The sequence below is a fragment of the Embiotoca jacksoni genome, unplaced genomic scaffold (assembly GCF_022577435.1).
Source record: "Embiotoca jacksoni isolate LCO1_2020_lvr unplaced genomic scaffold, fEmbJac1.0.p SCAF_6, whole genome shotgun sequence".
Taxonomy (NCBI): Eukaryota; Metazoa; Chordata; class Actinopteri; family Embiotocidae; genus Embiotoca; species Embiotoca jacksoni.
In genome coordinates, this window is record NW_027185414.1 from 13,662,579 (window position 1) to 13,675,249 (window position 12,671).

General features: G+C 42.7%; 1 protein-coding gene across 2 annotated transcripts in view; it reads right to left on the minus strand.

Moving 5' to 3' along the window:
- Positions 1–1,861: 1,861 nt before the first annotated feature.
- furina (furin (paired basic amino acid cleaving enzyme) a) overlaps positions 1,862–12,671 on the minus strand; it is a 78,681-nt gene continuing 67,871 nt past the window's right edge. For both annotated transcript variants that reach the window (XM_069173392.1, XM_069173393.1), the window contains exons 13-16: positions 12,361–12,540; positions 12,152–12,276; positions 11,098–11,220; positions 1,862–6,771 (exon numbers count right to left, since the gene is read on the minus strand). In XM_069173392.1, coding sequence (XP_069029493.1) covers positions 6,167–6,771; positions 11,098–11,220; positions 12,152–12,276; positions 12,361–12,540 — 1,033 coding nt within the window. In that variant the 3' untranslated portion in view covers positions 1,862–6,166. The remainder of the gene's footprint in view (positions 6,772–11,097; positions 11,221–12,151; positions 12,277–12,360; positions 12,541–12,671) is intronic.

The following is a 12,671-nucleotide window of genomic DNA, read 5'->3' on the forward strand; positions in this document are numbered from 1 at the left end:
GAGGTTAAAAAACAAAAATTAAAAAAAAAGTATTAGTACTGAAAAACGTTGCACTGAAAATAGGTTTTAATGATTTTTTTATGAACACCTCATTTTTAGCGTTCCCTCATAACATGTTTTTCATTCTCTCGTTTCTTCTTCCTTTCCTTCTGAGCCATGTCTATTTCGGTGCAGCTGCACCGAGCAGCCCAGCGTACGTCCCCTCATTGAATTTGACTTTGAACTGGGCGCTAAGTATGCCGACATAATTAGTAAAGTACACAAATACTTAGATTAAGAGGTCCCTCCAGAAGAAAACAGCACGGTAATCTGCAGGATGCTGTTGCTGTCATTTACAGCCAGTTACGGTAGTTTTGCATTACTTCTCGATACCCAGCAGGTCTCTCGCCGACTGCTGCCGAGACAGGCTGCAGCTTCGATTATGACTGCAGCCTTGGGATGGCACAGCTGTCACCGTGGCTGCAGCCGTGGCTGTACGTTGGCTGTAAAGATTTCAGCTGGGACGCTTTCGTTTTTAATGGTTGTAACACTGTCACCGAAGGATCGCGGATTCAAATGGCAACAGCTGGACATATCCGTAACCCTGAGCAACAGCAGCAGCCCAAGCCTAAGCAAAAATATATATCCAGCCACAGCCTCACCCGGCACAGCCAGGCAGAGCAGCTATACAGCTGTGTTCACATCCAGAAGCTGAATACTGTCGGAGCTCGGCCTCTTGAAAATGAATAGGCACTAAGTGCATCACAAAGTGTCACGTCATCTCTCCCCCCGTCGTATCTGCAGTTTCCTTTAACTGGCAGTGAAATAGAGCAACTGTTCTTATGGATCAGAGCAGCTGAGTGCAAACAGACAAATGGCTCAGAAGAGATGGAAGAAGTAAAGTAAAGCAAAAGTAGTCCTCCAAATTTACTTTGCTGTGACGTCTTTGGGGATCTGTAGTTTTGTCATCACAAGCTCCAAAATTATTTTTGTTAAGAATCTTTTTTCTTCTTGACAAAGACTGTTTTGCAGTTTTAGCTCTCTGTCACTATTATGCTGTTAAGGGGAGAGAATCAAGAACCATTTCCGTATAATCTGCATTTAATTTGCTCACTGTGGAGAGAGCAGTCGGCCGGAGCATGAATGTATAGAAGCCTACAGTCATTACGAACATTTCCATCACAGCAGACGTACAACTTATCTGGGCATGCATGGACAATTATTTCCTACTCTTGTAAACGTACTTTTATGCCTCCTTGCTGCAGCCATAACCGCAGGCATCATGTTCGCGGGTCGTCTGTCTGCTCTTCTAACTTGGCAGAAACCTTCACTTGGTACCAAGAATGACCTGATTAGATTTTGAGGGTCAAAGACCCATTCTCTTTTGAAGAGGAAATGTCTTTGATTTTGGCACGAATGTTCACCTGGCCTCAACACAGAAGTGATTCGATTTTGGTGGTCAAAGGTCAGAGGTCACCGTGACCTCACATCTGTACCATTCTTGTGAAGGCGATATCTCAGGAACGCTTTAAAGGATCTTTGTCAAATTTTGCACAACAATTCACTTTGCTTAAACAATGAAGTGAGTAGATTTTGATAAACAAAAAGGTCAGAGGTCAGGGTCAATATGACCTCACGGCCGTCCTACCCTTCAGTCCCATTCTTGTGAAAGCGATATCTCAGGAACGCCTCGAGTCCGAGTAAACGTTTGAATAGATTCCCGAGACGCTGCGTTCACGAGAATGGAAAGGCCGGATCTTTAATTGAAATACTTGATTACTTTTATTGAAGAGGATGCGAGTATTTCTTCCACCGCAGCGCCCTTCTCATACATCAACCGCAGCATAACTACTAAAAAGCATTCCAGTGAATAAAAACACAATCAAATTTGCATAGATCTTTATTTTTAGTAGAATCTATAATTGACATCAATTAAATAAAAAGGAGAAACCAAGAGCAAAAAAAAAAAAAAAAAAAATCTTTAAATTACAAGAAAATTACACTGCACCATTCATGTAGTACAAAAATAGGCCTTATTTTAGCGTTATGTCCCATGTAAGATAGTCATTCTTGTACATTAACCATAGGTCACAAATCTGTAAGGTACTGTGTGCAGCCACAGGTCGGGAACCTCTTGAAGAGGCGGGAGGAGGTCCACAGTCGACTGCGGCTGCTTCACCGACCGCCCCTCCATCATCACAAAGTGTTTCATTTCTACTTTAACAAGCATGTGCACGCACGGACGCACTCAGGTCTGATTCAGCCCTTAAGTTAATGGCGATGGGATACATTCTACCTCCTCCCTCCACAGCTGCTAAACATACAAGGTGTCGCCGTACAGCTTCAAAAAAAAAAAGGCAGCGATGACAGAACAGTGTCAACAAAACACTTTGAGCAGAAGTGAAAGGGGTCAATGGACTGTGACAACCTGAAAGCAACACGCCTTAACACTAAACAGACTGCATTCAAATGATTGTCTTTGGTTATGCCAAAGATATTGCTCCTATTAAGTCCTTCTGACTTCATATTGATCACTTCAGACTACATCCTAAAGCAGGACTGGAGCAACAACGAGCTCCACGAAATAAATCAGCGATGGTCTCCATTGTGTCCGTGAGCGAGTTTCTTTTTAATCAGGAGAGACAATTTGCAGTGAGTAGATTCCCCCCCCCTCCTCTACATTAAAAAGGTTTCGCACTTTGCCGCCAGTCAAGTGGTCGCCTGATAATTAGAAGCCGCTTTCTGGCACAATTAGAGAACTTCTCTTTTTTTTTTGTGTGTGTGTGAAGTAACGGTTTTCAGCAGCTCTTGTGCTTTGGAAGCACAATCTACTTAATGCTGCCTGCATTCAAGGCTTTCTTAAAAGTTGAACACTTGAATACACAGAGCTCAGAGTTCATCAGTTACACATTTTCAGAGTTTTCAAGCTGTAGTGAATACAACATCGAGCTAGGATGAATAAACCATTATGTGTGTGTGCTGACGTGGGGCCACAGAAACCTGTACGATCACGCCAAAACGTTGCATTTAAGAGGGAATTATTCTTTCTGGAAGCAATACAATACTTTTGTGGGAAAACGTGCATAATATCAGCACGACCGACAATCCATTAGTTCACGGTAATTGGAACAAATTGGCCGAAGTTGCACATTATAGTTCTTCAAAAGAAGCGAAGTCTAAGTATCCTGGGTTGAAGAAAATCGTTTGTGGAAGCAATTTTGCGGCTGCATTAGCCCATTACGTGTTGTTTACACACTTCACAGCAGGCTGGGAAGTCAGTAAGACTTTGTGGCTGACGGCGGAGGCTGGAGTTATTACGTTTTCAAATTAGCACCCTCCTTAAACTGGAACCAACCAAAGCTTAAATGCCAGTAGACACTAATGTATATCACACAAACCCCTGCAGCACACAAACTCGCCACTTTAGCTTTGTTAGCTTCGATGGCATTCTCTCCACATCCATTCTCGGGATGCTTTCTAACCCGGAGAGCTGCAGCAAGCCAAATGTGCTACACCTGCCCCAGCCATCTGAGATGAATTAAGCTTCCTGGCTCAGTGCTGTGTTTGAGGGTATACGTGCCAATCTTTCCTCCAATGCTTTTGAAGACCATTTTTGGCTGGTATTGATATGAAAATCTTGTATTTGACAGATCTACCTATTTTTTATTTTGTCTTTTATGAATACGCATTTGAGTTATGAATTATTTTTTTTACAATTTAGGTCCCATTTAACAGCATATCTATGAACAATATATTCCGTGAAGGATTTCTAACAAACAGTTAAATCGAAACTTGAAATTCATCTGTTTGTGTGCTTCTACACCTTCTTGCCCTCAAAACAAGGACGTTGTTTGATTGTCAGTGACAGGATCTTAAGAACAAAAACAGGTCTTAACTCGGGGAGCCGCCCGGTTACAGGTGGAGAAACAACAACGCCTCAGATAATTTTAGGTTGATTTAGCACTTAAATGCTGGCCAACAAGATCGAGGAACAATTCTCCTCTCTATTCTATTTCAGTAACAGGTTTTAAAGCCCAGTTGTGACTGCACATGAATGCCAATCCTAAAGGCAATAAATCCTAGCACAGATAGAAGTTCCCGGGAAGTAGAATTTACACAGCAGCTTCACCGTTTCTGAATTGCAATTGCTTGTTTCTCTTCTGAAACATTAATTTGATCCACGTCTACCCTCCTAAATCTTTCCCGAGAAGCTTTTTCATATCCTAACCTACATATAATTTGACCTTTATAATCATTTAACGGCTCTTCTAACAGCGGATGAAACCTTGCTGAATGATATGAGAGGTAGATAAAAGGATGAGCAGCTGCAGTTTTCTATGCATGTCATCACCATGACAACCTCTCTCAGCAAGCGCCACTGTTTTTGTACTGGAAATGTAAGAAAAAAAAAAAGAAAAAAAAAAAGAGAGATCAGTGGAATCAAAATGGCTACACTGGATTAAATAATGAGATGCATATTTCACATGATAACCAGCCCGGGAGAAAAATCACTCTAAAACAATCTTCCCTAAAGGTATGATTCAAATCTCTCAGAATAAATAGTTTGCCGCAGTATCATTTGGAATATAATTAATTGGCAAGTACGCTGAAGAGATAATCTGAAATTCAGATTAGATGAGGACTGGAGGGTAAATGCAGAGACGCCGATGAGATGTCGAGTCTCAAACCCCGAACTTTTTTTTAAACAATAGTCAAGATTTGAAGAAGAGAGCAAAGACTGAGAATGAAGGAGGAAAAGAAAAACCTTCACAAACATGAACTAGCTTTCAGTCATGAAGATATGAGGCGTGCGTTTGTAGTGCTGAAGTGCTACGACAAAAGGAAAGCCTTGATGTACGGTTAACTCCGTCTGCTCTGTCAGGTAACTCAACACCTGCCGAAGCTTTTGTGCGAACCAGCGACACGTTGTTCTGCGTCTCTCGGCTGCTTCTCTCTCAGCTCCGGGATGTGAGCACATCGGATGCAGAAATTAAACATCCCTGGAAGCGATTGTGCTTCAGGGTTGATTGAGTAGCCCATGTGTACGCGAGATCTTTGTTTTCTTATAATTTATCTTTTTGTTGTTGTTTTAAACCCCTCTGTGTGATAGCTGGGAGGTTGTGAGCGCTGGAGAATTTATAGTTTCTAAAACCAGAACAAGTTCAGTTCCTTCGCCTAGAGAAGTGACTCTCAGCTTGCTCTTCCAGAGCTGGGAGAAATCTTTTCAAAACTGTGTGTCCAATCAATAACTATATTGGTTTTAAAAATGCATGAAAGAAGGATTCGGTTTAAAACAAATACGACTGTTGTGTCATTGGAAAAAGCATGACGGCAGAGATATCCAAAAACTGTCGGCACGTAACTATGAGCCAATAAAGTTCGGATGTTGCCTCATCAACAATTTTTTTTATTTGTGCATCTTTTAGAAATGCACCTTAAAACTGAGTCTTCAGGTGGTACTTTTCTGAAAAGATTTTAGATGCTGATGTCTGAAAATGACACTTTAGAGGGAATTTGTTTCCAAATCAGATTTCATCATTCCTTGATACAATCTTTTGTTATGACGTTGTAGTCAAAGTCCTTCATATGACAGGACCCACTAGCTGCTCTATAAAGGGCACTACAGATTTACACGCAAACCTTCATTTGGACATGGGCGCTCGTGCACGCACGCACACACACACACACACACACACACACACACACGCGCGCGCACATCTCTACTTCTCATATTCAACAATCTCATCTGGCTACTGCACTGAGACTAATGGAAAGAGGGGAAAAAAAGAGGGAAGAACAGAAATAATAATCATTTGTTTACTGTAACAAAAAGGAGCTGGAGGGGAAAATGGACTCTGAACAGACAGACACTGTTAGTGATTGAGGGCAAGAGGAGGGAGAGAGCCAGTTTAATAGAAATGCGCCCAAGTGTGAACAGAGCAAAGCTCAGGCCATCCCGAGCTGAGAGACAGCAGCTTCCCATCTGGTCTCCCACAGCAGAGTGGAGCACCACATCCCCAAACAGGGCTCAGATGAGAATCCAATAAGACAGAAAAAAAGAAAAAGAGAATGAGAGATAAAACCAGAGAAGACTGTGAAAGGACAGTTACCACAGCCCTGAATGATCAGACGAATGCAGGTGAGCGGATTTTAAAAGCAGGACAGAAGGAGGGATGTGGGGGAGGCATTAAAGAGCACTTTGTGTTTTGATAAAGGCAGTCCTCTCATTTTGGACGTCAGACTCTTCGTTTTCGGAGTCTGTATTTACCCCATCATCCCCCCACACCGTCGGGATGCCACGGTACGACACCATCCTATTTCCCCCGAGGCTGAAGCTGCCCCCGAGGCCGCCACCCTCCAGAGAGGGCAGCTTGATGAGTGCGCCCGAGCGCAGCTGCAGCAGCAAGAAGATGCCAGCGAAGGCGGCGATGATCGCCACGCAGCTGAATACGGCGATGGTTATGGGCAGCTGGGAGGTGAGCTGAGGCTGTGATTTTGGGTCCCCCTGACCCACCATGAAACTGCCAGGGGACTCACGCATGTACTGGTTGAGGTGCAGGCAGGTGCCAGAGATGACGTCCAGGGAGCTGTGAGGGGGGCAGGACAGGCAGAACCGAGGGCTGAGGCTGCTGCAGGTCAGGCAGGGCGCTGGGCAGGGCAGGCAGGCTGGGACGGAAGCTGGTAATATGAAGTTTCCCACGGTGTAGTTGAGAGGCTCGGTGCCCACCGAGAAGCCTGCTGGACATTCTTTCACGCAGCTCTGCTGAAAGAGGTAGTAACCGGCGTTGCACTCTGTAACAGAGAAAAACTGAAATAAGCAGCCGCGGGCACCGTTTTACGTCTTCATACGAGTCACACCTCGCAAACAGAGAACGAGGAATCCTGCCCAGATAGACCAGGCTCAGACAGCACAGTTAACACGGTAAATCACTGTCATGAATCTCTGTATTCATTTGGGGATAGTTGGAAATGTGAGACAACGTTTCAAGGCTTTTAAATTGCTGTTTTCACTTTTGTTGGAGCTACTTTTGCTCATTAAACGAAACTAAAGACAAAAAGTTTTGCGATTTATCTGCTGAGTGCAGCATGTTTAGACTGTTTCCATATGCAGCAGGTCCAGATGCAGACCATTGCCTATTATGACAATTAACAAACTGTGGGTGCTGAACAGAGCTGAAAGCAGGAGAGCCAACAGAAGGAGGAAAGTCCAATTTACTGCAGCGTCTTGTCAAAATCAGACAAAACTATAGCTGTGAGCCCCAAATCAGAGCGCACTGTGTACTACATGATCACCTGTACATTACATTGAGTTTACCCTTGTCTGTCAGCATGTCAGTACCTTGGACAGCCTGTAGGGGTCAGACTGTCACTGTTGCAGACTGACATGTAGGTGGACACAGTGCTGGTGCTCAGCAGTATCTTTACACCTTGCCTAAAGCAGTATTTGATTAGGTAGGACACAGCAGTGTGAACACCATTACATTTAAATGGGATTATTAAAAAGAGACCTGGGGTGGAGAAGGTGGGGGTGGTCACACGACGCAAATGGCAGGATGGCAGCCCACCTGAATATTAGAATAATACTAATATTATTCATAACGGCAAACTTAATGTACAGAGGCTGAAAGTTCTGTGTTGGAGCCCGATGATGTCGAGGAACCAAAGGAAGCTTACACTCGAGCCGGAAACACAGAGGGGGAGCGAAGTGGAGTCTCTGCCAGAAGTGGCAAATGCTGAAGTGGCCAAAGGGGCTGATGGCGATTTACCAGCTGCGCACAGCAATAGCACCGAGCAGATAGTCAGTAGGATCTGAACTGAAGTCCTTCAGGGAGTGGAGGCGTTCTTTAGCTAAAACACTGATCCAGTTTCACAGACGCGAGAGCCACGTGCAGCTATCGTCACCAAAAATGAAACCCGGATAACTGAAGCGGAGACCTGCATGTCAGATTTGGACGACATCGTGACGAACCGATGTTGAGAGCAAACTGGCTGCTGATATTGAACTGGGAGAGCCGGGGCAGATTGTGCAATACAAGCGTTGTGGGCTTACCTGACGGAGGGCAGCAATCCAGCTTTATGCTTTAAGACCTGGTTACCTGAGCTTGTTAAGATCACCTTTTAGGGGGAACTGTGAAGTTTGATTGGGGTCACCGGGCTCTCCCTTGCCACCCCCCCTGCAAGGTCAACGGCCCCACGCTGTCATTGTCAAACTCCGCAACTTCCAGGATAAAGTGCTGATCATGCAGGAATCAGTGAAAGCCCAGTGTGACGCCTCTATTTCAATGTATGAGGACTTTTTGGTTGCTGTAGTCAGAAAGTGTCAGGAATTCTTCCCAGTCACGCCAAACTGTACCCAGCAGTTCCCCACATCAGCCACGTTGCCCAGGAGAACCACTGGTGTTCTTTCTAAGTAACTTTAAGCTTTATAAAAGTCCATCTACAGTTAGAGGGTTGTATTACTGCCGTAGTATAGGAGCTTGTTTCTTTTATTGCTGATGTAGGCAAGGTCGCCTCGTTCAACACTCCCTTTGGAGTTCTGGGTGACTAAATCGCTGAGATATGGTTTATGTATTAATGTGTGGGCTGTGGAATGCTAAGGTATGTTATATAGCATGTATATCTCTGCCATGATTGCTCCAGTATCCCCCCTATGAGCATCAGGTGGACAACTCATTGACTCTGTTGAGTAAGAAAGACCACCGTCAGAGCCTAAAAGGTCATTTCTTGGCACACATCAAGCCTAAACTTTACTGTAGTTCATGTTTAATCATAAAGTGTTTCTTTTTCTTAATTAAAAAATCTTTTTACAGGGGAGCTTTGGATATTGACTATATATTTAGACATGGGAACTTCACATATCTCCTGGACAAGTTATTACTCACTGCAGATGAACATTCAAAGTGAGCGTGAGACTGAGTGGGAGACGTATATGAAGCTTCCTTTAGTAGTAAAAGTAGAGGTGGAGTTATTTTAGTTTATATGCAATTGAAGCTTTATGGAGGTACAGTCTATCTAATATAGCAGTGTATATACATTCTCTCTCTAATATACAGTGTATTGTGCTAAAAGGTCAGGTAGTTTTTCATTTTTCCAGCCATACCATCAGTGTACTTTTTTCACATATTATCTCTAAATTTGCACACTGGAGCTGGAATAATACTGTTACTGCTGGAGATTTTAACTACTGCTTCTCTTCCCGCTTAGATGCGCCACCACCAGCACAGAATGCAAAGCCAAGCAGAACCAGGGCCATTTCAGACAATTGCAATGGATATGGTTTGGCTGACACATGGCGAGTTCTGCACCAAAATGATAAGAGTTCAGATTTTTCTCAGCAGTTCGTAAGTCTACGAGTGGAATCGGTTTAACATGAACTCCTGAGGCATTACTGCAGAACGCAAATGGTTGTGCTGTAGGTGATATCATCATTTCAGATCGTACGCCTGCTTTTTTTTTTTCTTTTTTTTTAATGAATATTTCTTATGTGACTTCCCCGAACAAAACATGGAGGTGTAATCCATTTCTGTTACATGATCCTATTTTTAAGAAACACCTGAATGTGTAACTTCTGCACTCTTTCAAATAGAAAGGTACACCAGATGGACCTGTGATATGGTCGCAGAAGCAGCCAATCACAGGAGGGCGATCAGAGACGAAGAGAACAATGTGGAGTTAGAAGGTGTGGAGACTGAACAGTTCCCCATTGGTTGAACTACTGAATGAATTACAGGTTGTTAAAACTGTTTAGAGGCCATATTGACAAAAAGGGCAAAGAAATCAATTTTCTTTGCTAGGCAACGAAAGGAACACAAATTGGTACCTAGCGAAGGTTTTAAGAAACAGGTTGTATAACCAAAGTATGTCAGAGATTAAGAACCCAAAAAGGATTCCTAAATATTCAAACAAAAATGAATGAAAATGTTCAGGGCTTTCTATATTAATTTGGCTAATTGCTTCATGGAAATGTTATCAACTAAATTTACATACCAGAAAAAAGAAGATCTCTGCAGACCATTAACTTTCAGGAAAATTAAATATAAACATGATGTTATTATCCAGTAATAAGGTGCCAGGCCCTGATGATGCTGAGTATTATGAAGGGTTTTTAGCTGTATGATATTTCAATTATTTGGCATCCATTTGAATTGGGATCGCTCATCTATTTTTTTTTTTTTTTTTTTTATAAATGGAAGCCAATATTTCTGTAGCTTTGAAAAGAGGGAAGCGCTCATATGAAAGCTCCTCTTATACTCCGATATGGAACTTAAATCTTGACTTTATATTACTGGATAAACTTTTACCATAAGTCTAGATTTCACTTTACCATCTCTTATGGGTAATGATCAGATTGGGTTTGTTCGAGGGAGATACTCTTGTGCCGATGTTAGGAGATAATTACATATTATTCATCTTTCAAATTTATGTAGCCCAGAGGCGTTGGTTGTTTTTTAACCTTTTGATAAGGTGGAACGGCCCTATTCAATTTCTGAAAATCGTAATACTAGACGAGGCACAAGGCAGGGCTGCCTAGTGCTTTATTATTTGCACACATGGAACTACTCTACTGTAGCCATTAGGTCGGACAAGGATGCTAAATATCAATATTGTTGTATCATTATTATTATAATTATTATAACTATTATAACTCCTTTATAATTTATTCTTTAATATTTACCCCCCCTCCCCCCTGGTCTTGCGTGTTAATTATAATGGTTATGTTTTGCCATTTCAACTGATTTCATCTTTGTTATGGCAAAAAATATTCCACAAAAATATTTACCAAACAAAAGGAGAGCAGTTAAGTTTAATCTCATCACAAGTTGGACCTTCATTTATCATTCAAACTGATGCTCCAGCTACATAAAGGCAGGAAGCTTGGCGTGCAGGTTTAATAGGATGAATGTCTGACTTTCAAATAAGTCGGCACAAAGCTGACAGAGACACAACGCAAATGGATGCAGCTGAGCACACACAGGATAATATTTTATCGTGTTCACACTTACCAGGCTACTTCCCATGTCACACCTCAACATGACACTACACTCTACCTTCTCCTCAGCTGCTGGGGCTGTAAATCCCCGTGAGGAACAAACTGAAGACAAAACACACCAGTCTTACCGATGCATATCTGCCTCAGATCCAAGGTCTTGCAGCTGCCGTTGTCAGACTGAGACTCGTCAGAGGTGCTTGACGATGCTGAGCCGGTGCCATACAGCACCAGGATGAACTGGGTCAGGGTGCCTGGGCGGAGAGATAATGATTAAATTTTTTTTTTAAAAAGCAATATAAACTGGGGGGAAAAAAACTAAGTAGGACTGTCAAAAACAGTAAGGCTCCGTCACTCCCAGGGTGGATTGAGTAAATGTAACCTGTTCTCATTTTAGACTCCAATTTTCTGCATAAAGTGACACAAAATGTCTCCTTGATATGAGCCTTAAGACAACATGAATCTATGGCTAACAAGAGTTTCAATCCTTCAACTGTGGGGCCTTGTGAGAAGTTCCTCGTCAGTAAATCACTCCTTGCTGGGGAGGGAGGGGTGAGACATTGATGGAGATCTGTTTTCTGTAGTGTTCTTCTTTTGGGCTGAATATGTTGTTGTGGTGAGACCTGCTATGTCCAGATACGGATGATTATATCAAACATATAGAGTATAAGTATATAAGTATTTACTCCACTGCTTAATGCAATAATCAAATTGATTACTGCAAAGCTACACAGAGTTAAGCTCCTATAAAAAGAGTAAAGACACTTTGGATAGAGGAGGCACTTGATCCCTAAGCTCCTGGCACTGAACCTTTACCCTCGAGCTGAACTGTCGACTCAAAAGATTAAAATGTGTTAAATAACATCCAAGTCAGGCCGTTTAAGGTCATGCTGGTGACAATGAGGGAAAGACCTATAGCAGTTGTGTTTTTCTTTGTTCTCTATTAAAAAAAAAAATGTAGGTGTAAGACTGCTGGTCAGACAGAAATTGTAACATGTCCTGTTGGACTCAGAGGACTTGGGATTTGCATTTGTTCAGATATTAATCAGAAAACCAATGAAAGATAAATTTGTAGTGAATAAGATATTAGCACTAATTTCCAGATACAAATACACAAACACAGAGGCAATTTCGTCAGTTCTTCATTCCAAATATCCAATTTCTCTAAGAACAAAGCTGTTTTACCGTAATCACTGGCACCAGCCACGTTCTCAATCTCCAGCGTCCACGCCCCTTTGGGGTTCTCATCCCATGAGTGGGTGGTCATGAAAGCCCAATCATTAAAACCCTCTGATGAGTAGTCATGAGGCCTGCAGAAAAACAACAAGCAGGAGTGTATAATAGTTTGTTTACCAGCTGTATGTGTTTGTGTTTGTGTGGTTGTGAGGTCATACCTGGGGTGGAGCAGTGTGGAGCGTGTGCCGGCAGGACTAATGAGGTGGATGGCCAGGTTTCCCCTCCGGTTGTAGGACAGGGTGAGCCGGGCCTGGACGTGCTCTAATGATGTCACGTGACTGTCTGCCCCAATGCAGGCATCCACACTCTTGTTAATAGATAAATGGCTGCCAATGTTCCTGTCAAACGAAGCATAAAGAAGATGTAACAAGTCAGTGATGGACTTTATTTGTAGGTTGTGTCAACCTGGAATTATTACTGGCTTATTGCTGAGTGCTGGATAAGATACATTTTACTCCTGGCCACTGAG